This window comes from Physella acuta, unplaced genomic scaffold (genome assembly GCF_028476545.2).
Source record: "Physella acuta isolate Inbredline_101_S28 unplaced genomic scaffold, ASM2847654v3 ptg000032l, whole genome shotgun sequence".
NCBI classification, from domain to species: domain Eukaryota; kingdom Metazoa; phylum Mollusca; class Gastropoda; family Physidae; genus Physella; species Physella acuta.
The window spans coordinates 103188-129037 of NW_026731552.1; the positions used below are offsets into that span (position 1 = coordinate 103188).

A 25850-nucleotide genomic window follows, 5' to 3' on the forward strand; every position below is an offset into this window, starting at 1 on the left:
ATAACTGCAAGTATAGTTATGCATCGCTCGATAATTTTCTGTTACGATATAATTTAATTAAATCGGTATTGCACAAACCAGCATAGCTCCCTAGGTGGTAAGAAGTGTAGTGTCTGCATCTAATAGGGTTAGACTGTGTTGAATATAGCGCTCTGAGGTCTGGGTGGTGTCAAAGCATTTTGAGGATTTTGCGGTCGTCATCATCCTGCTCTCACATCAACAACAACATGCACATTCCAAGCTTAGAAAAGAATGTAAAAAAGCACTTAAGTTAAGAATAATAGATCAATTTAGAAAAACCATAAGGTGATGTGAAGCAACAACTAGTAGTATGAGTAATACGGACTCATTTTAGACTTTCTTTAACGGATGCTTGCGTCGCATGTTAAAAATCATGTTGCCTGAAAAATGTTACCAAAGCCGAATAGTAAAACAACGTTGGACAAAGCCGTATTAGTGATGAAATGTAAAAGCGTAAATGTAGACGGAATGGACACACCTTGAGTTAACCAACTAGCAACATCACCAGACAGGCACTAGATTGGAATCTCCAAGGATAGAGTAAAGTAGATAAGCCAAGTCCCGTATACAACAATACACTCTACGTTCACATCAACACTAGTAGCATTGTTGTTGACGCTTAATCGTGAGGTGTTCGTATATTTTCATCACATTCTGTATTCAATATTCAACCTGTGTTAGGTCAAATAATAATAACAACTAATTAAACATCAGTTAAGAACGTTAAGTAATTTGATTGTCTTTTACTCGTGTATTCATTGTTCTCTTCACTCTAATGAAATAAGCAATAACACTAATGACATTTTTGGTTAAGCCGTTTTTGAAATAGAAGGCATTAGCGTGAGATTTGAGTAAATTCTCACTGCATTCCAGTACATGTAATAGATGAAATAAATTAAATGAAGGCGTAGCAATAAAATTATCTCATAACTTTATGCGTTAAACAAGCCGCATTCAAATCTGCCTGCTTCTGATCTGCTCTGATATTTTTTTTCCTTGCATAGGTCTGTGTTGGATACTTCTTCTTGCCATCTTAATCTACGTTCTGCATTCTGTTTTTACGGTACTCTTCATAATACATAAAAAAAACATGTAACATTCGAATTAAAAATTGTCAAGTTTTGTTGTGGTAGAGATAGCAATATTTTACCAAATAGGTCACAGAACTTTAAAGGTGGAGAGGACTGCATTACTTCTAGCATGGATGCTCTCCACTGTGACTTTTGATTGGCTGATCTTCCTGTAAACGAATTCCTTTAAATAATTTACATAACTTCCTTCTAATTGAACTAGGGCCTCAGGATAATTGCAAATATCTGACCTTTCTCTAAATTGTGTTCAGTGTAGTTCCGCCCTGATTTAAAACATCTGTTACAATAGCATTGTAAAACATTATAAAATCTCAAACTTCATGACCAACTTGCCACGTTGTAGATCCAACAGTCTAGTCAACAGTACACCAAGCAAGTAGACAAAGTGTCTTCACCAAATATGTCTAACATGATGAAAGTTTGTCTGGTAGTCGTTCTTATTTCCATTGCAGGTTAGTGATACTTTACACTGTGGTAGGTTAGTGATACTTTACCATATGACAGGTTAGTGATACTTTACCATATGGCATGTTAGTGATATTTTACCATATGGCACGTTAGTGATACTTTACCATATGGCACGTTAGTGATACTTTAAGACAGATAAGTGATACTTTACGACAGGTTAGTGATACTTTAAAAATGCGATGTACTCTCTCAACGATTGCACTACTTAATGCTAGCATTTGTCTCCATGACCTTGTACACTTCGTGTGTCTGTCGGAACTACATTAGATATGCCTTTAGCACTTACTTAATTATCTTTCTTAAAAAAATCTACTTCCCTCAGATATCTGAACTAGTTGTTTTTACTATATTTACTTAAAGAACACTTTATAAACCTTACATTTTGTTTTACAAATCTACAGCGATTCACCCCACATTCACAACTGAGTTGATTATAAATTAACTTATAGTTAAAATAAGTTATTCTTACGTTTTCTTCTCGACATTTTTCTCCCAGGAGGATAGAGGGATGCTGACACTGGTTAAAATATTTGTTTTCTATTTTGTCCGGGGTGTTCAGTGGACGATATTCGGGGAGGAGGCAGTGCCCCCCCCCCCACCCAGTGAAGAATGTCTTTTAAAAACCTGTGGCTATATTGTATTACATGAATTTGTGTTCAAAATCAGAAAAGTAAAATTTTCTAATTTTACACTCGCTACGCATATGAAGTAGGCCTACCTCTAAGTTCTAATTCGTGTTTAAGACAAAGGTTGTTTATTAATTCATGCATCGATGTTAGCTAAAATTAAATGATTTTTATGTGTATGTGTTTAAATACTCTATATCTATACATAAATATCTATGTTTTCTTGAATATCAGATGGTAGTCCAAAAGAAGACAAATGTTCACAGGTATTATCGGTATGTTTCTTTTCGGGTTCTCAAGTGGCTTATTTTGTACGATACTTAAACGAGTTAAACAAAGATAAACTTCCACTTGTTTGTGGGTAGGTGGTACTTCATTGCATTATTTTAAATTAAAATGAAATAAAATAAATCAACACATCTGTAAGTCAAGCTAATTATTATAAATTAAGAAGATTAAGTAATATGAAAGAGTCCGAATTAAGTATTTGCACCGTTTCGTTTGCTCTAGCGAAATGAATCATTGGAAAACTTGTAAAAACGACATCCCTGAGGCTTGTGGTGACTCTCAGCCTTATTATTCGACGATGAGTGTAAATCGGTTGTTGTTCACAGAAATCATATGTAGCAACAATGGAAAGATAGGTGAATAGCGATTTATTTGAATGTTATCATTTGGAATAAAAACTAATTTGCAGCTTTTGTAAGGATATATTTTGAAGTATATATGCACACACACACACACACACACACACACACATATATATATATATATATATATATATATATATATATATATATATATATATATATTTATTCATTTTTTTATTTATTAATATATGTATATATAAGTGAAAACGATTTTAACTATGTTAAAGTAGACATGTATTTCCCCACTAAAACACTCATCTTCTTCTGACTATGTATGTGTGTTCATGTGAACACATAATTATGTGTGTTATTATTACAGTGTGAATAGTCGTATTTAAGCTCGCCTGTGTGTGTTTGTCAGAAGTAGATGTGCGTGCGTGCGTATTCGTGTGTGAGTATGCATCGGTGCATGCATGAGAATTATAAAAGTTCGACTTCGAAATTTTTTTCTTTAGGCTGCTTTGAATTATAAGGTATGATCAAAAGCCCAAACAGTGATGTGTCTTTGCTTGACTATTAACATCTGAATCTGATTGCACAAAAAAAAAACGTTTACGTCGACAGATTTTGAAAAGCTTCTGGAGTCTGGATGTGTAAATGACGCGGCCAAATACAAACGAGTAAAGCGAGCTCGGGACAACTGCGGCAAAGGCGTGGACGTTACCAGGTAAAACTCATATTTTGTTCAGACAGGTATAATTTTTTTTTTCCAAACATCGATGAAATATTCTCGATGTTTCGATATTGAAAAATATGGGAAAAGTATATTGTTATGATTATTTTAAAAATATAGCCTACACATCAGATGATAAGTTTTCATTTTTCCTTATCTTTTTGACGAAGCTACACACATCTGCTACAGTTCTTTACAATCGCTTGCACCGTGAAACTCATAAAAGCCAATAATTTGTAACTAAATATATTTGTTAGAGTATCTATCAATTTTACTCTTCATGTGTATAAAACCCTTTACATTTCTGCAATGCATAACAATATATTTTTTTTTATATTCAGAGATGAGGTTGATGAATGTTTGAAAGAAACGCTACAAGGGGATTGTGGTATTGCCGGCGCAAACCTGCTTGTTAAAATAACGAGACTATTTTCTCAATTTTAAATAATTTTAAATAAACCACCATGGATAAAAATGTGTAATGTAAAACATTAAAAATGATGTGTACATATAAAATGAAGTGTGATATTTGTGATTTCTTTTTTCTCGGTGCAGTATAGAATCTTAAATGGTCGATATCCTGTGCATTTTTAAAATTCAAAATGTAGTTCTTTATTACAAGCTTTTATACTTGCTTCCTCTGTCTGTTTGTCGTGCTCCCTTAAAGGTCGACATTGCCAAGCGAAACGTCAAGCACTTCAAACTAACAGTTTCTTTTAAATTTTGGCACGTGGGTCGAGACCAGATGACAAGGCAATCTGACAAATCGAATTCGACTTAATTAAACGCTTACTTAAGTTTTTATGAGCTAATTAAAATTTACTAAAATTAGTAAGATGGCCTACTATTATTCCGCACTATACTACGCGCATTATCATGTTCATTTGGTGCACAATTGGTTTTCGTCATGTAACTCAGTTGTATTAAAAAATTTCAAGTACTGAAAACAAATGAATAGAAAAACGTTTTAATTACAAGATTTTATGTAATAGTGCACTAAAAATGAGGAAAAGATTAGATTTTCTCTAAATATATTAATACACTACTATTTAAATTACTGTAAAAAAAAAACAAAGTTAATTTAGGAAATACATATCCAATTGCAACTTTATTTCAACAAATATTTTACGTATTATTCAATAGAATAAAGCAATCACTCACACACATACATAAACATATATATATATATATATATATATATATATATATATATATATATATATATATATATATATATATATATATATATTTACAAACATATATATATATATCTATATATATAAATATATATATACGAGAACAATGGCCCGTTGAAGAAGGATACAACGGGCGCTAGGTTGATAGTGCTATTTTCTCGGTACTTTAATTTATACAAAATATAGTCATAGGCATATCCCTAAACCATGCACCTAATCTCATTCATGGCAAAAGTCGCATGTAGAGTTTCTTTCAGGCAACTCTACTTGGGAGGAGGGGGCTTCGCCCCCCTCCCCCCCCCCCACACACACTCCAAAACATGTCTACCGTCCCATTCAACGAAATATAATTATATACTTTTTCCAAAGTCTGAAAGAAACACTGGTCGCATTTGTAGATCATACAAACTAAAGGAAGAATCTGGGCGGGACTTCGCCCCTACCGGAAGAGATGCTTGAAAAAGAAACTGCACGCTCAACACTTTTTAGATTAGAAAAAGTTCCCGCCTCCGGGGAGGAAAAAGTCTGAAAGAAACACTGGTGTCGCGCTTAGCCACTACCCGAAGAATTGCATTAAAGAAATTGCAAGAAAACCACTTTTTAGATTAGACACATGAATTAGGCGGTACTTTTATTATAGAGTATCGGTGAAGAAATTTCTTTTGAGTTGGGGAGGGGGGGCTCAGACGTTCTTACGCAGGGGTGGGGCTTCTCCCCTACCCGAAGAATTGTATGAAAGAAACTCTTCACGCAAACAAAATTGCCTTTTTATCAATGTTTCCTCGAGAATCAATGACGTCATATTACTGTGTGCACTCGCCGGCTTGATATTATTTTCTACTATACGACGTCATATTTCGTTTTCGTTTAACCATGCATGTTTTTAAATTGCTTGTGTTTTCTCTAGAGCGTTCTTGTCAGATACATAGATAGATAGATAGATAGATAGATAGATAGATAGATAGATAGATAGATAGATAGATAGATAGATAGATAGATACACAGACAGCGAAACTATTATATACGAGAAAAATGGCCCGTTGAGGAAGGATACAACGGGCGCTACGTTGATAGTGCTGTCTATTTTCTCGGTACTTTAATTTATACAAAATATAGTCATTGGCGTATCCCTAAACCATGCACCTAATCTCATGACAAAAGTCGCATTTAGAGTTTCTTTCAGGCAACTCTACTTGAGAGGAGGGGTCTTCGCCCCTCCCCCCCTACACACACACTCCAAAACATGTCTACCGTCCCATTCAACGAAATATAATTATATACTTTTTCCAGTGTCCGCCCCCTCCCAGAAAATTCTACCCCCGCCCCCAAAAATTTCAAGTACCCCCACCCCTCTCCGGGGAGGAAAAAGTCTGAAAGAAACACTGGTCGCATTTGTAGATCATACAAACTAAAGGAAGAATCTGGGCGGGGCTTCGCCCCTACCGGAAGAGAGGAAAAAGTCTGAAAGAAACACTGGTGTCGCGCTTAGCCACTACCCGAAGAATTGCATTAAAGAAATTGCAAGAAAACCACTTTTTAGATTAGACACATTAATTAGGCGGTAATTTTATTATAGAGTATCGATGAAGAAATTTCTTTTGAGTTAGGGAGGGGGGGGGGGCTCAGACGTTATTACGCGGGGGTGGGGCTTCGCCCCTACCCGAAGAATTGTATGAAAGAAACTCTTCACGCAAACCACTTAGATTAGACAAAATTTCCTTTTTATTCAATGTTTACTCGAGAATCAATGACGTCATATTACTGTGTGCACTCTCCGGCTTGAGATTATTTTCTACTCTGTGCTAAATGTGACGACGTCATACTTCGTTTTTCGAATTACTATGAATATTTTTAATGTGCTTGTGTTTTCTCTAGAGCGTTCATGTCAGACAGACAGCGAAACTATTAGTAGTAATATATATATATATATATATATATATATATATATATATATATATATATATATATATATATATATATATATATATATATATATATATATATATATATATATATATATATATACATGCATACATTTGGGTCTTCAGGTTCGTTATGTAAAATTGTTGTTTTGAACGTAACGTTAACATTTCCTTCCTGGCTGTTCTTAAAAGTAAATTTGACTTTTTATAAGTGCATTTTTTTCCTACGATGCCATTTTTACGTTGGATCAAAAAATTAACGATATATCCATTCGTTTTTACGCTATCAGTTTACCTATCATTCTCCTTCATTTTCTTCGTTCTCAATATGCAAATACCAAAGGAATCATAAGACTAGTCCAACATTGCAATCTGACTTTCGTCTCCAACTCAGCAAGCACCCCGAGTAATTTGTTCCCTGTTCAGGAAGAAATATAAAGTGATAAAAGTGTTGGTGTGATCATTTTACTTTCGCTGCTATATACTGTCATCGGTCGCTACTTTGCTGTTCGTTTATAAAGCCACAGTATATCGTGGACTATTCAATAACATGAGGCAAAAATGCTTAATCATAGATTTTTTTCAATTTTTATTTTATTTTAAATTCAATGGAAAATAACTAGCGTTGTTAATGCTTTACGACGATTTAGGCTCAATAAAACATTCCATAAAATACTGATACTTTACCTAATGGCAGATTAGTGATAACTATAAACAAACAAACAAAAATGCGTTGCGAAATTGGAATCTCAAAGAAAAGAGTAAAGTAGATAAGTAAAAACACATAGAAAAGATCAGCTGTCAGTAAAGCAGAGGCAGCCGGAATGTCGTGGACCCAACTTAAAGTAATTGTCCAGAACCGAGTAGGGTTCCACAAGGAATCCACGGGAATGATGATGATGATGATGATGATGATGAGGATGGTGTTGATGTTGATGAGGATGACGATGATGATGATAATGACGATCATTATGATGATTGATGATGATGATTTTGATGATGATCAATATGATGATGATGATGATTGGTGGTGGTTGTTTGTGTTGGTAGTGGTGATGGTGGTTGTGGAGGTGGTGATGATGATAACGATGATGATGATGATGATAATGATGAAGATGGTGATGATGATGATGATGATGATGATAATGTTGAAGATGATGATGATTATGATGATGATGGTGATGATGGTGATAATGATGATGAAGATTGGTGGTGGTGGTGATGATGGTGTTGGTGGTGTTGGTAGTGGTGGTGGTGGTGGTGGTGATGGTGATGATGATGATGATGATGATGATTAGTGGTGGTGGTGATGGTGATGGTGATGGCGGTGGTGGTGACGATGGTGATGATGGTGAAAGTGATGGTGGTAGTGGTGATAATGATGATAATGATGATGATATTGATGATGATGTGGCTTTTATGCCGCAGCTGGCTAAAAGGTAACTTGTTCGTTAATCTACATCACATCACCTATGTTATGTCTACTAATTCTAAAAACTAATTAAACAGCAGTAAAAATGTTAAGTATTTGATTGTCTTTTACTCATGTATTCATTGTTCTCCTCACTCTGATGAAATAAGCAATAACACTAATGACATTTTTGGTTAAGCCGTTTTTGAAATAGAAGGCGTTAGTGTGAGAATTGAGTAAATTCTCACCGCATTCCACTACATACATAAGTTGAAGTAAATGAAGGCGTAGCAATAAAATTATCTCACAACTTTATGCGTTGGACAAGCCGCATTCAATTTTTACCATTTTTCGAAAGACTCCTCCTCCTTCTGATTTGCTCTGATGAACTTCTGCCTTGTAGTTTTGCTCTGATATTTTTTTTTCTTGCATAGGTCTGTGTTGGATTTTTCGTCTTGCCATCTCAATCTACGTTCTGTATTCTGTTTTTACGGAACTCTTCATAATACATAAAAGACATCTAACATTCGAATAAAGAATTATCAAGTTTTGTTGTGGTAGATATGGCAATATTTTTCCACATAGGACACAGAACTTTGAAGGCGGAGAGGACTACATTACTTCTATCATGGATGCCCTCCACTGTGACTTTTGATTGGCTGATTTTGCTGTAAAGTTAGACGAATTCTTTTACATAATTTACATATCTTCCTTCTAATTGAACTGGGGCCTCAGGATTATTGCAAATATCTCACCTATCTCTAAATTGTGTTCACTGTAGTTCCGCCCCTGATTTAAAACATCTGTTACAGTAGCATTGTAAAACATTATAAAATCTCAAACTTCAGGACCAACTTGCCACGTTGTAGATCCAAGTCTAGTCAACAGTACACCAAGCAAGTAGACAAAGTGTCTTCACCAAATATGTCTAACATGATGAAAGTTTGTCTGGTATTCGCTCTTGTTTTCATGGCAGGTTAGTGATACTTTACCATATGGCAGGTTAGTGATACTTTACCATATGGCAGGTTAGTGATACTTTACCATATGGCAGGTTAGTGATACTTTACCATATGGCAGGTTAGTGATACTTTACCATATTTATGGCAAGTTAGTGATAATTTAATATAAGGTAAGTTAATTATACTTTACCACATGGCACGCTAGTAAAACGTTACGACAGGTTAGTGATAATTTACCATAGGGCACGTTAGTGATAGTTTACAATATGGCAGGGTAGCGATACTTTACCATATGGCACGTTAGTTATACTTTACCATATGGCAGGTTAGTGATACTTTACCATATGGCAGGTTAGTGATACTTAAAAAAATTGATGTCCACTCCCAACGATTGCACTACTTAACGCTAACATTTGTCTCCATGACCATGTACACTTCGTGTGTCTGTCCGTACTACATTATATATGCTTTCGGCACGTTAATTTTCTTTCTTAAAAAATCTCACATTCACATGTGTTGATTATAAATTAACTTATAGTTATTCTTAGGGTATCTTCCCAAATTTTTATCCCTGGAGGATAGGAGGATGCTGACACTTGTTGTAACGTCCCCTATCTATCAGCCAAATAGACGGTGAACGTCCCCGGATTCTTTTTTCGGGGTCATATGCAAATGCCTTACGGCCTAAGTGGATGAACACTAACACAACGGCACAATAGGGCTCGAATTCAATGTCTAGGGTAAACTAGTGATACTATTGTAATTAACGCTCATCCAATCTACATACAACTTTAATCAGCGAACACAGTTGTGGCAAAACACAAGGTTGAACTAGTTAAAATATTTAATGTATAAAATATCAAAAACACAACTTACAAAATGTAGGAAAAACACTATCACAGATTTCTACACTGTCTAAAAAACTACAGGCCACACAACACTGCTATAGCTTCTAGAATAACTCAGCGACGAGTAATATTATACTAGAAGCCTAAATCAACTTAAGAAAGCAAGGCACACACAGGACTTAAGTTCTCTCACGTTCAAATGGTCAGAGTCTATAGCCGGAAAATATGGACGGCTGCCTGATCAAGGTAAAATCGCCCTGTAGACTGCCTCGTGTTGCGAGTGTGCGGGGCAATTAAAGACTTCTGCAACAGGGGAGATTATCCTCAACTCATGTAGCCATTGGTTGGGATAGTCACCTGATTAGAATCATTCAATCAGATCTTAATGGAAAATTTCTATGTCTTAGACCCCTTAATAAGTCAGTGGAAATTTTCCGGTTGTTGCACAATCACTCCATATAAGGTATTATACAATGTCAAAATAAAAATAGAACCTGACTCGACCTAAGTAGGTCACATCCCCTCCCTTTTTGGAAGTGACAGATAGGTTCCACAAAAACATACATAAGGAACCAATCTGGCAATGAAATAAAAAAAATGTTTTACAAATGTAGGCAATCAAAATCATAATACCAGATGAAAATATCCCTGAACATAAAAGGGAAGTAACTCCAACTTTTACAATTGGTAAAAGGGAAGTAACCCTTCAAAAAGTAATTATACATCAAAATCCCTCAAAAAAAAGGGTATTACAATATTTCCATGAGGATATTAAAAGTGGTAAACCCGCCAGGGTAAGACCTTTATTTCAATGACTAGCTACAATATCAATTGAGTCATAAGAGACATATTATTATAAAAGATTACATATAATCAAAAACCACCTTTAATTAAGGTTCACCTGAAAATAAACAAAATATTCAACAGGAATGGAATTTTGAAAAAATCAAAAATCATACCACTCATTCCATGTTAAAACACAACACTTGTGTGTGGTCTTAATGAACCACAAAACATGTCACATGATTAATGTGTGCAATAAGATTTTACATCCTTGACAAACAATCAGCCACAACATTATCACTACCCTTAATGTGTGAAATTTCCAGATTAAAATTTTGGAAATATAAGCACCACCTCAATATTCTTTGATTTGTCTGTCCTAACTTAGAGGTAAATTTCAGGGGATCATGGTCAGAAAACACTCTGACTGGATTGGTTGAAGAAGAGACATAGACTTCAAAATGTTGTAATGACAAAACCAAAGCTAAAGCCTCTTTTTCAATAGTAGAATAATTCTTTTGGTTTTCATTTAACTTCCTGGAAAAAAAAGCAATGGGATGGTCAATTCCCATGTTGTCTTCTTGAAATAGGACTGAGCCAATGGCTAAGTTGCTAGCATCAATGGCAAGTTTAAAGGGTTTGCTGAAATTTGGTGCAGCCATAACAGGAGCATTAGATAGAAATGACTTAATGGTTAAAAAAGCTTCTTGACATTTATTTGACCATTCAAACTCAACACCCTTTTTCAATAATGCAGTAAGAGGTTCAGCAATAGCTGAAAAGTTTTGACAGAACCGTCTATAGTAACCAGCCATCCCAAGGAACTTTTTGATTTCTTTACATTTTTTGGGAGGTGGTAACCTTACAATAGCATCTACTTTAGCTTCAATGGGCCGAACTTGGTTCGTTCCCACTTGGTAACCCAAATAGGTAATTGAAGCTTTACAGAAATCACTTTTATGTAAGTTTACAGTAAAATTCACTTCAGACAATTTTCTAAAAAGGTTAGTCAACTGAACAATATGTTCTTCAAAAGTATTAGAAAATACAACTATATCCTCTATGTAGGCCTCACATTGGTCTATGTCAGCAATGACAGAGTTAATGACTCTCTGGAAAGTTTGACCAGCATTTCGCATACCAAAGGGCATACGTTTGTATCTATAAAAACCATTAGGGGTTACAAAAGCAGATATTTCTTTTGCACGGTCAGATAAGGGGATTTGCCAGTATCCTGAAAGTAAATCAATTTTGGAAATTATCTTAGCCTGACCAACTTTATCAATAACGTCCTCTATCCGAGGTAATGGATAGGAATCAGCTTTGGTGAGCGCATTTACCTTCCTAAAGTCGGTCACAAACCTGAAAGATCCACCGTCTTTCGGGACTAGGAGACATGGGGAACTCCAGCACTGAAACTGGGCTCAATGATATCATTCTTGAGCATATAGTCAATTTCATCTTTTATCAAAGCAGCTTTTTCCGGGTTAACTCTATAGGGGTGTTGTTTAATGGGTTTTGCGTCACCTACGTCTACATCATGAGGTGGAACCTTCGCTTCTTTGGGGACATCCCCAAAAATAGAGGGAAATGTCTCAAATAACTGAGACAATCTCTGGTTTTTCTCTGTGGACAAGTGCATAAGGTGGACATTCAAATTATCTAAAAAGGAAGAATTTACCAATTTTGGGGGTTTCAATTTATCATGTATCACATCATCAGAAACATTTGAACATACAGGTAAAGTAATATTAGCTGTGGAATGAACATTGTTACAATTATCATAATACTTTTTCAGTGAGTTAACATGATACACTGTCTGTTTCTTTCTTCTGTCGGGCGTATTGACAACATAGTTCAAATCACTTAATTTTGAATGCACAGTAAAGGGTCCACAATATCTCAAGGATAACGCATTGTTCAGATTAGGCACTAACACAAGAACTTTGTCGCCTGGATTGAATGTTCGTTTACAAGAACTCTTATCATACAGTCCTTTCATTCTCACTTGGGCCTTTCTTAAGTTCTTGTGAGCCATTTCGCACACGGCTTTCAGTCGAACGTGAAAATCATCAAAGTTTTCCACTGGATGATCACTGGTACCTGTCCAACGTTCGTGGATCAGCTTCAGGGGACCACGGACAGAATGTCCAAACACAAGTTGAAAAGGCGAGTAGCCTAAAGAGTCCTGGACACAGTCCCTCGCGGCGAAAATAATCCAAGGAACAGACTCATCCCATTGGGTGTTACTGTTAGCGAACGTTCTTAACATGGTTTTGAGGGTTTGGTGGAACCTCTCAAGTACGCCTTGAGACTGAGGGTGGTAGGCTGAGCTGGTGATGTGGGTAACGCCTAGCTTGGCTAGTGCTTCCTGAAAATGGTGACTGGTGAAGTTGCTGCCTTGATCTGTTTGCACGATTCTAGGTAATCCAAAGGTAGTGAAGAACCGGGTCATGGCTCTGACTACAGTCTTTGCCTTAATGTTCCGTAAGGGAATCGCCTCGGGAAAACGGGTACTTGAACACATAAAGGTAAGTAGGTACTCGTTGCCCGCCTTGGTTTTAGGCAAGGGACCTACACAGTCCATGACGATTTTAGAAAAAGGTTCTTCTAATACAGGAATCGGACTCAAAGGGGCCTTAGGAATTGTCTGGTTTGGCTTTCCGGCCAACTGACAGTTCGAGCAACTTCTGCAGTAACGCGACACATCTTTTCTCATTTTGGGCCAAAAGAACAGTTCTTTGATCTTCGCCGTCGTTTTAGTGACTCCTGGGTGCGCTGACATTGGATGGTCATGTGCCAGCTTAAGTATTTCATGCCGATAAGGTGGAGGGACCCACAGCTGGTTTTTACCCAACCATGGTTCGGCTGGTGAGGCATTCACTGGTATAGCGCGACGAAAGAAAAGGCCGTTCTCGGAGAAATATTCTCCATCGTCAGATGATAGAGATTTTTCGATCGTTGCTTTGAGTTCCGCGTCGACTTGTTGAGCTTTAATGATGTCTTCCTGAGATATCCTCAGGGGTAAGCCCAGACTTGTGTTTTCTGGAAGCATAGACTCCAGTTTGGGAGTCGAATTTCTTGACGATGATGGCGGGTGTGGTTCAGACGTTATGTCAGCCAATTGTTTGGTCTGGCTTCTTGTCACCGCACATGCAGGATACAGTTCATTATCATTATCTGGAACTGTTGACAAAGGGTCTGAAACCGTACAGGGGTATACTTTGCTGCCCGCAAGGTCATTCCCTAGAAGTAGGTGTACTCCTGGGACTGGAATACTATCTATCACACCTAAAATGACTTCACCTTCGACGAGATGATGTTTCAGAGCAAACTTGTGTAGAGGGACTACAGTAGATTTTGTCCCCACTCCCTGGATAATGGAAATCCTTCCGGTGTTCGTCTCAGGTGTAATGTCCATTGAACTTTTCAAAAGGAGTGATTGTGACGCTCCTGTGTCTCTAAGGACGGTGATATTCCGCTGAGACAACGGATCACCTGGTTTGCTAATGATGGCTTCGGCAATAAAAGATGAAAAGTCAACTTTTCTCGATCCCTCGAGATCGGTAGACTCGGCAGAAACTGGCTGGTGGCGAGAACAGTCAAAATGTGACTGCACATAATGTGTGGAGACTTGACTACCTTCTTGAGGACACTTAGGGTTAGAGTCCTTTAGAATTCTAGAGTTCATAGTTGAACTGGCTGCTTGAGGGGATAGAGCATAGTGCGCGGAAGTACGCACCACCTCTCTGTTATATTGACGACGTTTGTAACAGTCCTTGACAAGATGACCAGGTCTTTTGCAGAACTGGCATACTGCTCGACGATTGAGAGTTGATCTTGGTTTCTCTCTGGACTGTAATGCCTTCACGTGTTGGCCAACAGGAGGATTGCTGCCAAAAAGGGGAAGCACGGGGTTGAGGCGGTTTCCTGACACTGGTGGTTTCTTATGCACCAACATATATGTGTCAGCCGACTCAGCAGCCTTCTGGATGTCAGTTATCTTGTTATCCAGTATGTGTAGTCGTATCTCTTCAGGCAGGGACGATAGGAATTCTTCCCTTAGGATAAGTGACCTGAGTTTCTCAAACTCAGAAACTTCCTCAGAGTGTAGCCACCTTGAGAATATTTTCTCCTTTTCAAAGAGAAATTCCACATATGATTGAGTGGGTGACTTGCGGAGTGTTCGGAATTTTGTCCGATAGGCCTCGGGCGTCAGTTCGTAGGCCTTCAAAATGGCAGTCTTGACCAAACTATAGTTATTTTGAACGTCGTGAGAGAGTGCCTGGTAGGTTTTTGCAGCTTTCCCAGTAAGGACAGAGCTCAATAAAGCAGTAATGGAAGTTTCGGGCCATTCACATGTCTTCGCTAAACTCTCAAATGAGTTAAAGAAAACGACCAAATCTGTTTCATCAAACTTAGGAACTAATTTCCCAAATTTGGCAATCACTTGCCCTACCGACAACTTTTTTGGATCTACCGGAGAAGTGACATCACTAACTTGACCAAACTCTAATTCCAACCTCCTCTTATCTAAAGCAATTTTAGCCTCTAACTCCTTTTCTTTTAATGCCTTCTCTAAAGCAATTCTAGCTTCTAATTCTATCTTCTCTAGAGGTTTCTCCTCGCGGAGTAACACACCAGCCAACAAACTTTCATCAAATACCCCTTCATTAATAAAATGAACAACAACTTTATCTCTCAACACCTCTGACTTCTGCGTAACAGAATAATCCAATTTCAATTCCTTAACAACACTAATCAAAACTTTTCTACTCAACTTCTCGACCTCTTCAAAAGTAGGATTAGCCAAAAAAGACTCCATAACACTAACTTTCAAATCACAACAAGCCTAGGTTCACTAACTTAACACGGTGCGTTGAGCCGTGTACTTGACCTCCTATTGTGACACGTCTGGCTGTTGACCTAGATAACTCTATGCTTGCGCGCGTTGTCAGAACACTGCGCTACTGGATATAAAAACAACTAAATCCAACTAACCTTAGTATTTAACTGATATGACCAACAACTGGAACGACAGACTAAATCTCGGCGAGACCCCACTTTGTAACGTCCCCTATCTATCAGCCAAATAGACGGTGAACGTCCCCGGATTCTTTTTTCGGGGTCATATGCAAATGCCTTACGGCCTAAGTGGATGAACACTAACACAACGGCACAATAGGGCTCGAATTCAATGTCTAGGGTAAACTAGTGATACTATTGTAATTAACGCTCATCCAATCTACATACAACTTTAATCAGCGAACACAGTTGTGGCAAAACACAAGGTTGAACTAGTTAAAATATTTAATGTATAAAATATCAAAAACACAACTTACAAAATGTAGGAAAAACACTATCACAGATTTCTACACTGTCTAAAAAACTACAGGCCACACAACACTGCTATAGCTTCTAGAATAACTCAGCGACGAGTAATATTATACTAGAAGCCTAAATCAACTTAAGAAAGCAAGGCACACACAGGACTTAAGTTCTCTCACGTTCAAATGGTCAGAGTCTATAGCCGGAAAATATGGACGGCTGCCTGATCAAGGTAAAATCGCCCTGTAGACTGCCTCGTGTTGCGAGTGTGCGGGGCAATTAAAGACTTCTGCAACAGGGGAGATTATCCTCAACTCATGTAGCCATTGGTTGGGATAGTCACCTGATTAGAATCATTCAATCAGATCTTAATGGAAAATTTCTATGTCTTAGACCCCTTAATAAGTCAGTGGAAATTTTCCGGTTGTTGCACAATCACTCCATATAAGGTATTATACAATGTCAAAATAAAAATAGAACCTGACTCGACCTAAGTAGGTCACACTTGTTAAAATAATTGTTTTCTATTTTGTCCGGGGTGTTCGGTGGACGATATTCGGGGAGGAGGCAGTGCCCCCCCCCACCCAATTAAGAATATCTTTTAAAAATCTGTCGCCATATTGTATTACATGAAATTGTGTTCAAAATTAGAAAACTAAAATTTTCTTATCTTACACTCGCTACGCAAATGTAGCAGGCCTACCTCTAATTTCTTATTCTTGTTTAAGACAAAGCTGTTTTATTAATACATGCATTAATGTTACCTAAAATTAAATTATCTTTATGTCTTCGTTTAAATATTGTATATCTATACATACATATCTATGTTTTCTTGAATAACAGATGGCATTCCAAAAGAAGACACATGTTTACAAGTATTATATTATTGTTTCTATGGGAATTCTCAAGTACTTCATTTTATACGACAATTTAGTGAGCTAAACAACGATAAGCTTCCACTTGTTTGTGGGTAGGTGGCACTCCATTACTCTATTGCATCGCATTATTTTAAATGAACATGAAATAAAGTAATTCAAGAAATCTTTAAGTCAAGGTAATTGTTATAAAGTAAGAAGATTAAGTAATATGAAAGCGTCTGAATTAACAATTTGCACTATTTGGTTTGCTTTAGCGAAACAATTCGTTGGAAAACTTGTAAAACCAACATCACTGGAGAATGTGGTGACTCTAAGTTTGATTATTTGGAGACGAGTGTGAAAATTTTGTCTTTCATACAAACCATCTGTAGCAAGAAAGGAAAAAAAGGTCAATAGCTCTTTATTTCAATGTTAATATTGAGAATGAAAACTACTTTGCAGCTTTTGTAAGAAAATATTTTAAAGTATATATATATATATATATATATATATATATATATATATATATATATATATATATATATATATATATATATCCTATATATATACTTACCTTTTTTTGACACAGTGCTAATAGTTATACTTATGTAAGAGTTTGCTTGATTGTATGTGTGCGCATGTAAACACAAAATTATGTGTGTAATCACTATAGTGTGAATAGTCGTCTTTAAGTACGCCTGTGTGTGTCAGAATGTGGACGTGTGTGTGCGTGCATGTGTATTCGTCCGGGAATGTGCATCCCATGCGTGGAAGCATGAGTTTGTGTGCATAAGTAGCTATAAAAGTTCGACTTCTTTGCAGCTTTTGTAAGGATATATTTTGAAGTATATACACACACACACATATATATATATATATATATATATATATATATATATATAAATATATATATATATATATATATATATATATATATATATATATATATATATATATATATATTATATATATATATATATATATATATATATATATATATATATATATATATATATATATATATATATATATATATATATGTGTGTGTGTGTGTGTGTGTGTGTGTATATATAGTTAAATATATATATATATATATATATATATATATATATATATATATATATATATATATATATATATATATATATAAATATAATTAGTTAAAACGATTTTAACTATGTTAAAGTAGACATGTATTCCCCCCCCCCCTAAAACACTAATCTTCTTCTGACTATGTATGGGTTTCCTTGCTTGTATGTGTGTTCATGTGAACACATAATTATGTGTGTTATTATTATCGTGTGAATAGTCGTATTTAAGTAAGGCTGTGTGTGTTTGTCAGAAGTAGATGTGCGTGCGTGCGTATTCGTGTGTGAGTATGCATCGGTGCATGCATGAGAATTATAAAAGTTCGACTTCGAAATTTTTTTCTTTAGGCTGCTTTGAATTATAAGGTATGATCAAAAGCCCTAACAGTGATGTGTCTTTCCTTGACTATTTACATCTGAATCTGATTGCACAAAAAAACGTATACGTCAACAGATTTTGAAAAGCTTTTGGAGTCTGGGTGTGTAACTGACCAGGACAAATACGTACAAGTGAAGCAAGCTTCGTTATCCTGCCACAATAGCACCGATGTCCCCAGGTAAAACTCACATTTTGTTCAGACAGGTATGAAGCTTACTTTACACAAAGGTAAAAAACCGGGAGTGATCTCCCCTAAACTTTCTCGAATATTCTTATATAAAATAACTGGGGATGGGAACTCGGGCTATAGACATGATTTTTAATCCATTTTAAATACTTAAAGTTTTAAAATTAGAATAAAATCTCGTAGACAAATTAATTGCACACTAAGTGAACGCCAAATAAAAAAGTGCATAATAGTGCGCAATATTATTAGTACTTTAAAAATTTACATTAGTTTTTTTGAGAAATCAGAAGTAGCGTAAATTACTACTTCCGGTCAACGGAAATTACTCAAAATTTAACAGAAGGTAGAGAATTAGATCGTTTATTTACATGTGAAATTTCATTTATCTATCTGAAATAGTACTCAAGTTATAGGCTTTTGAAAAATTCAAAGTAGGAAAAGTACCACTTCCGGTTATCGGAAATCGCTCAAAAGTTGATACGGATCTACGATTTTGATAAAATACTTACATATGAAATTTCATCAATCTAGCTGTAACGGTACTCAAGTTATCGTGTTTACACACGGACACACACACAGACAGACAGACAGACAGACACACAGACATACGGACAACATTGCAAAATTATGTTTTTCCGTATCAGTGAGGTGTAAAACGATTACAAGACTTTCTCTATACTTCGTATATACGAGAAAATAAAAAATTGGGGAAAATATATTATTGTGATTTTTTTTTTAATTAGATCATTAGCCTACACATCGGATGATTAGTTTTCATTTTCCTTATCTTTTTGACGAAACTAATAACAGCACTTACAGTTCATTACAATCGCTTGCACAGTAAAACTCATAAAAGCCATTAATTTGTAACTAAATGAAATTGTAAGAGCATCGTTTTATTTACTCATCATGTGTACAAAGCCGTTTACATTTTTACAATATATTTCAATATCTTTTTTGTACTCAGTGATAAGGCTGATGAATGTTTGAAAAGAAAGATACCAGCGAATTGTGGTGATGTCGGCACAAACCTGCTTGTTAAACTGATGGGTGACTTACATGGTAAATTTTCTCAATAATAATTAAACCAGAAAGTTTAAAATGTTGAACATTAAAACGATGTAAACATATAAAATGATGTGTGATATTTGTGATTTATTTTTTCCCGGCGCAGTATACGCGCATTATCATGTTCATTTGGTGCACAATTGGTTTTAGTCATGAAACTCTGTTGTATTATAAATTTTGAAGTACTGAAAACAAATGCATAAAAAACGTTTTAATAACAAGATTTTATGTAATAATGTACTAAAAATACACTACTATTTAAATTATTATAAAGAAAAACAAAGTTAATTAAGGAAATACATATCCAATTGCAACTTTATTTCTACAAATATTTTACATATCTATATATATAAAGCGAAGTGGTCAGGTGCCGGATAGGGCACTTCCCGGCGCCGCAGGCGCATCAAATTTGGCTCGATGATGCCTTGGGGCGATAGAACTCGAGGGCCGGTGACGGTTGACCGAAAAGTCTACGGAGAGGGGGGTCAAAACTGACCTCGACTTATATGGGCTATATTACGTAAAAAACTTTTGCAGAACGACCACCCCTTGATATTTTGTGAGGTGGTAGGAGATCGCCTGGGGGTGTCAGAAAAAACTCTTATTGTCCGGGAAAAATCTGGAAATGGGTCAAAACAGACCAGTTGTATTTCCCTATATAATGTTTGTATTTTATGGGAAAAACAGAGGGTCATTTGAACAAAGTGTTCAGGGCACTTACCTTTTGTATGTCTGGCTAAGTTTTTGCATGCACCTGTGTAAATGGCTTGATCTTTTGTGAAATCTGTCGGTTTGACTCAAAGCCCTCGGCGAGGGCTAAAAGATAACCGCGAGTGAAAATCTCCTTTTTTGAGCTATATAACGAAAACATTTCTTGCCGAACGACCCCCCTGGATATTTTGTGAAGTGGTAGGAGAAAACCTAAGGGTGTCAGAAAAAACTCGCCACATCCGGGAAAAATCTGCAAATAGGTCAAAACTGACCAATCGTAATTCCCTATATAATCTTTGTATTTTATGGGAAAAACAGGGTCATTTCAACATAAATTTTAGGATACTCAACCTCTATTTATCTGGCCATTTTTTGAATGCACCTCTATAGATGACTAGGACGTATGGGAAAACTGTTGGTCAGACTCAAAGCACTCAACGAGGGCTAAACAGTGACCGCGAGTGAAATTCTTATTATATAAGATATATATAAATACATTGACGGACGATCTCCCTAATATTTTGTGAGGTCGTAGAACGACCCCGGAGGATAAAAAAAAACATTATTCCCGTCGAAAAAAAACCCTTAGGGTCGTTAGATTTGTCCATATGACGTATTTTCATATAAACAATTGTTTGTGAAAAAGTAAACAAAGACATACTTCATTCGTTCAATTTTCAAGGGAGGTAACTTTTTAAAAATAATTATATAAACAGAAAATGGCGAAGTATAGCATTTGTTTCAGTAAAAAATTAAGTTGTTAATTAAGGTACGTATCCTAATTAAATAAGTTGATTAATTTTAAAGTCAATGTAATATAAATTATGAAATATACTGTTCATGGAACCTCTGTAGTTCTAATTCCTTTTTAGTCATAGATTGCGAATTTACCAATATTTTCTTTGAAAATGGACTTTAAACAATAAAGAACAACAATAACATTTTCTCTAAAATTAGTAGTACTGTTTAAATTTAAGCACTCCACACCTCAGCCGTCACTAAATAATTAAGTATTCAAATTCTCAAATGTTTTTGAAAACCTAAGCGAAGCCAGGCAGTATGCCTAGTTATTACATAGAATAAAGTGCCCACATATATATATATATATATATATATATATATATATATATATATATGTATATGGCAGGTTAGTGATACTCTATCAATTGAATTTTTAGTTCTAGTTTACCATCACTATAACGTAAAGTGACTTTCATTTTTAGTCTTCTTCTTTGTATATTTATAATTTATAACAGAACGCTGGTCAAAAAAGAAAGAAAAATGTCATGCAACAGTTGGCTGTTTAAGTAACGAGATTCAAGAATACTATATAAATCCATTCACTGAATTAAACAGCAGCTATTATGCACGTGTCTGCGTGTGAGTCGCTGTTATTATTTTTATGCTGCTTTGTCTGCTCATTAGTTAGTTTGGTAGTTTTTTAAATTGCCCTGAATAATTTTAGATTTTTTTTCCAAGACTCTAAACAACAAAGTTTCTATGCCGAGTCAGAGGTGTAGCGACCCTTCCCGGGGACATACTTTCGATTTGCACCCCCACCCCTCAAGCTTTCATTTTGCAACCCCCCTCAACTTTTCAATTTATTTTTCCAACCCATTTTGGCGCCCCCCTAATGTCGGCGCCCAGGGCCATGTGTCTTCCCCCCACCCCCTCCCCTCGCTACGCCTCTGTGCCGAGGTGACTGTGCTCAACATGACATCCACGAGAGTTGCTGAGTGTCATTCCTAATTGAATTTATAAATCTTGTAATAAGCAATTGTTGTATTTTTGTGAATTTAGTTTGTATACTAAACTTTGTAAGTTGAAACGAAGTTTAATTGGCATAAATAAAATCCAAATAAAATATTTAGCCTGCAGCAGTTAATTTTTTTTTATCTGTTTACAACTGTTGGCAGTACAAGTCGGCGGACTGCTCTAAGAAATTGCGTCAAGAACTATGAGGAACAGTGTATAGACAAATACAATCAGCTGTGGTTGGTTACAAAGATTCTCTCATTGTCTAATCGAATCTGTGGCAAGGACGGAAAAATCGGTCAGTTATTCCTGCCTGGGCAAAGTTTTTTCAATCTAAATATATAAAAAGCAAAGCAGGTTTGGGCACGCACTCGCCTGTGCCCGTAGTCAGTGGGGGGGGGGAGAGGAGGAGGGGGCACTTGAAGTTTTCGGGGGGGGGGGGGGCGGACTAAGGGTCCATAATTTTGTGACGTCGTGTGATGAGGGGGAGAGGGGGTTTAGATGGTGTGACGTCAGACTTTTGCATTTTTAAAAAGAAGTGGAAAACGAGTTTTAGCCTTTTTTTTACGTTTTAAAAACTGTTGAAATATATGGTAATAGTAATTGATTAAAATGCTCTGTTTTGAAAGAGTTCAGACAAGATTTTGGAAAAATATCAATGTTTCAAGAAAATATCAACTGCAATTTTGAGGGTGGTTTGTAGACTGAGGTGTGCCGTCATTTTAGGGGAGGGGGGGGGTCTGCTTTTTGTGACGATGTGTGGCGGAGGGGAGAAGGGTAGGTAAAAATAATTTTAAAAGCGTGACGTCATTTATGGATGGCCCCCTAAGGCTCCGCACATCAGACTAATTTTTAGCATGCTCCTTGATACAATGCTAGGCCGGTGAAAAACTCCTTGTATATAGAAAAAAAATCCCAAGCCAAAACACTTTGTTAATTGATGACGTTTTAGAATGACCCAAGGGATGACAAAAAATAAAACTCGCAAGAACGTTACAACTGACCAGTCCAAATTCCATATGTAAACATTGTAAATTTGGTGGAAAGAGGCACAATTTCAAAACAATTTTCAGGGTATTTGTGCTCTGTACATCTGGCTAATTTTGTATGCAAGCACCTTGGTAATTAACTCTGCCATATTATGTAGAAAGTGTTAGACAGCCTCTAAATTCTCGCTAAGGGCTGAATATAACAAGACGTATTTCCTTTTATATACGTTGTAATTTTTTGTTAAAACGAAGTGTCTTTTCAAAACGTTATAAAGGCACTTATACTATGTACATATGGCTAACGTTTTGGTTGAACGTTGGTAATTCACTCGTTCATATTGAGAAAGTGTCGGTCAGACTCTACGCCATCGTCTAGAGCTGAAGCGATCAGTGACTGGCTAGCACCTTGTATGAGATATATAGCGAAAACAAAATCCCACGTCAAAAATCTTTGTTTGTGGGGTCGTTGGTCTAACCCTGAGGTAATTAAAAATACTGTTTTGCGTTCGGTTAAGCCCCGGGAGTTGGTTGGATCTGACCAGATCCTATATTTTCTTATATAAAAATTGTTATTTGTAAAGAAAATAAACCGGGAGTGATCTCCCCTAAACTTACTCGAATATTTTTATATAACTTGGAACATAGACATGATTTTTAATTACTTAAACTTTTAAAAATAGAATAGAATCTCATAGAAAAAAGAATTACGCACCAAGCGAACGCCAAAACAAAATGTGCATAATAGTGAGCAATATTATTAGTACTTTATAAATTTACATGCGTTTTTTGAAAAATCGGAAGTAGTGTAAAATAGTACTTCCGGTCAACGGAAATTAGTCAAAATTTGAAAGAAGGTAGAGAATTAGATCTTTTACTTACAAATGAAATTTCATTTATCTATCTGAAATAGTACTCAAGTTATAGGCTTTTTAAAAATTCAAAGTAGAAAAAGTACCACTTCCGGTTATCGGAAATCGCTCAAAAGTTGACACGGATCTACGGTTTTGATAAAAATATTTATATATGAAATTTCATCAACCTAGCTGTAACGGTACTCAAGTTATCGTGTTTACACACAGACAGACACACACACACACATCGACAGAGACACAGACATACGAACAAGATTGAAAAATTATATTTTTCCGTATCAGTGAGGCGTAAAACGTTGAGATTTGTAAAAATCTCGATTTTTTTTTTGCACGATTACAAGACTTTCTCTATACTTCGTATATACGAGAAAGTAAAAAACGCAAATAAAGACGTCATTTGGACTATGTATATTTATATTAGCTTGAGTAATAATTTCAATGCCTATTAAAGTATTTATTTTAATAAAATTGTAGTAATTAACTGAAATAATTAATGTAATTTAACTTTTGTTATATTCTGGCCGGTGACATTACTTATATAAGGTTACATCCCTTATGATGTTATCTTAGTATCAGTTGCTTGATTTTGGAGTTGTCTCTCCTAGATCAGTTAGGCGTTTTGTATTAAGTCTAAATTATTATATCTGAATTGATAGTCACAAGCCGATGGGGAATATTTTTTACTAAAGAGAAAAAGCAGGCAATGCAAACTGTTGGTGTAAATTACATGTCTGGTGTATTTTATTTAAATATTATTTTATAATTTTTATTTTATTTTTATAACGCTTTAAATCTGGTAGATATACAATAAAACGGACCATAGGGCAGATGATGTATAATTTATCGGTTTCTATAACCTTGGCATATGGGGGTATAGGGTGATAAGTTAACCTTGGCATATGGGGGTATAGGGTGATATGTTAACCTTGGCATATGAGGGTATAGGGTGATAAGTTAACCTTGGCATATGGGGGTATAGGGTGATAAGTTAACCTTGGCATATGGGGGTATAGTGTGATCAGTTCTACGCTCTGTCACCTTAGGATTTACCTAACTTAATTTATGCAATCATAGGGGGGGGGGGGTGGGGTGTCGCTCAGGGATTTCGTACAGACAAGATACAGGATCTGAAATGGAGACTTTCGAAATAGTTGTCGGTCGCCCTAACCTGCCTCCATCCCCCACCTCCGCATCACTCTCACTCTCCATCCCCCACCCCCGTTTCACTCTCACTCTCCATCCCCCACCCCTGCATCACTCTCACTCCATCCCCCACCCCCACTCTCCCTCTCCGTCTCCTCAAACCCCGCTATCCCACATAAACGTAATGCTCTATGAATAACATGGAATAAGCTGTACTGTGTTTCTTTTGTGTAGCCATTGAGAAACTCGAAACCTCCAAATGTCTGGCTAGCAATAAGAAACAAGAAAAAGTGCGTGCCGCATTTTCCCCCTGTAGCAATGGTTCACTCATGGAAATACAGCAGTCACGCAAGTAAGATAAAATCATTATACTTACACTGGCATATATAGGTAAAACCAACAGGTAAATGTACTTTCATGTACAGGTAAAACACACAGAAAATGTCAACTAAATTTATACATTAAAATTAACTGAAATGACGTAAAGTTTTCTTACTTTTAAAACTAAAGAAGCAAATTTTTAAATATTTTTAGCGCAATTTCCATTCTGGAGAATTGCGTTTATTAACTCGTCATTTCTGGGAATGGATGGATGAATGAATGAATGTATGAATGTGTGTCCGGGCTTTAAGTCGTATCTCCTCCTCAACGAAGCAATATCGATGACTAGTTACAAAAGCAATTATGTTAAGCAAGTTACGAGGATGAACATAGGCCATAAAAATTCCGGGTTTCTTTCATGGATTTCCCGAAAAAGCCAAAAAACCTCGACAAAATGCAGTTTTTGGCCCATATCTCGGAAACCAGACCACTTAGCGACTT

At 36.2% G+C, this 25850-nt stretch overlaps 1 protein-coding gene across 1 annotated transcript; it reads left to right on the plus strand.

Moving 5' to 3' along the window:
- Positions 1–1449: 1449 nt before the first annotated feature.
- On the plus strand, positions 1450–25384 carry LOC131941861 (uncharacterized). Its single transcript, XM_059301428.1, has 12 exons — positions 1450–1564; positions 2441–2567; positions 2717–2850; positions 3421–3523; positions 8907–9034; positions 16823–16949; positions 17112–17245; positions 18379–18481; positions 19458–19552; positions 21526–21649; positions 22186–22322; positions 25263–25384. Exons 1-12 carry the CDS (start codon positions 1513–1515, stop codon positions 25382–25384), a joined length of 1386 nt encoding a protein of 461 aa, XP_059157411.1. The 5' UTR covers positions 1450–1512.
- The last annotated feature ends 466 nt before the right edge of the window (positions 25385–25850 follow it).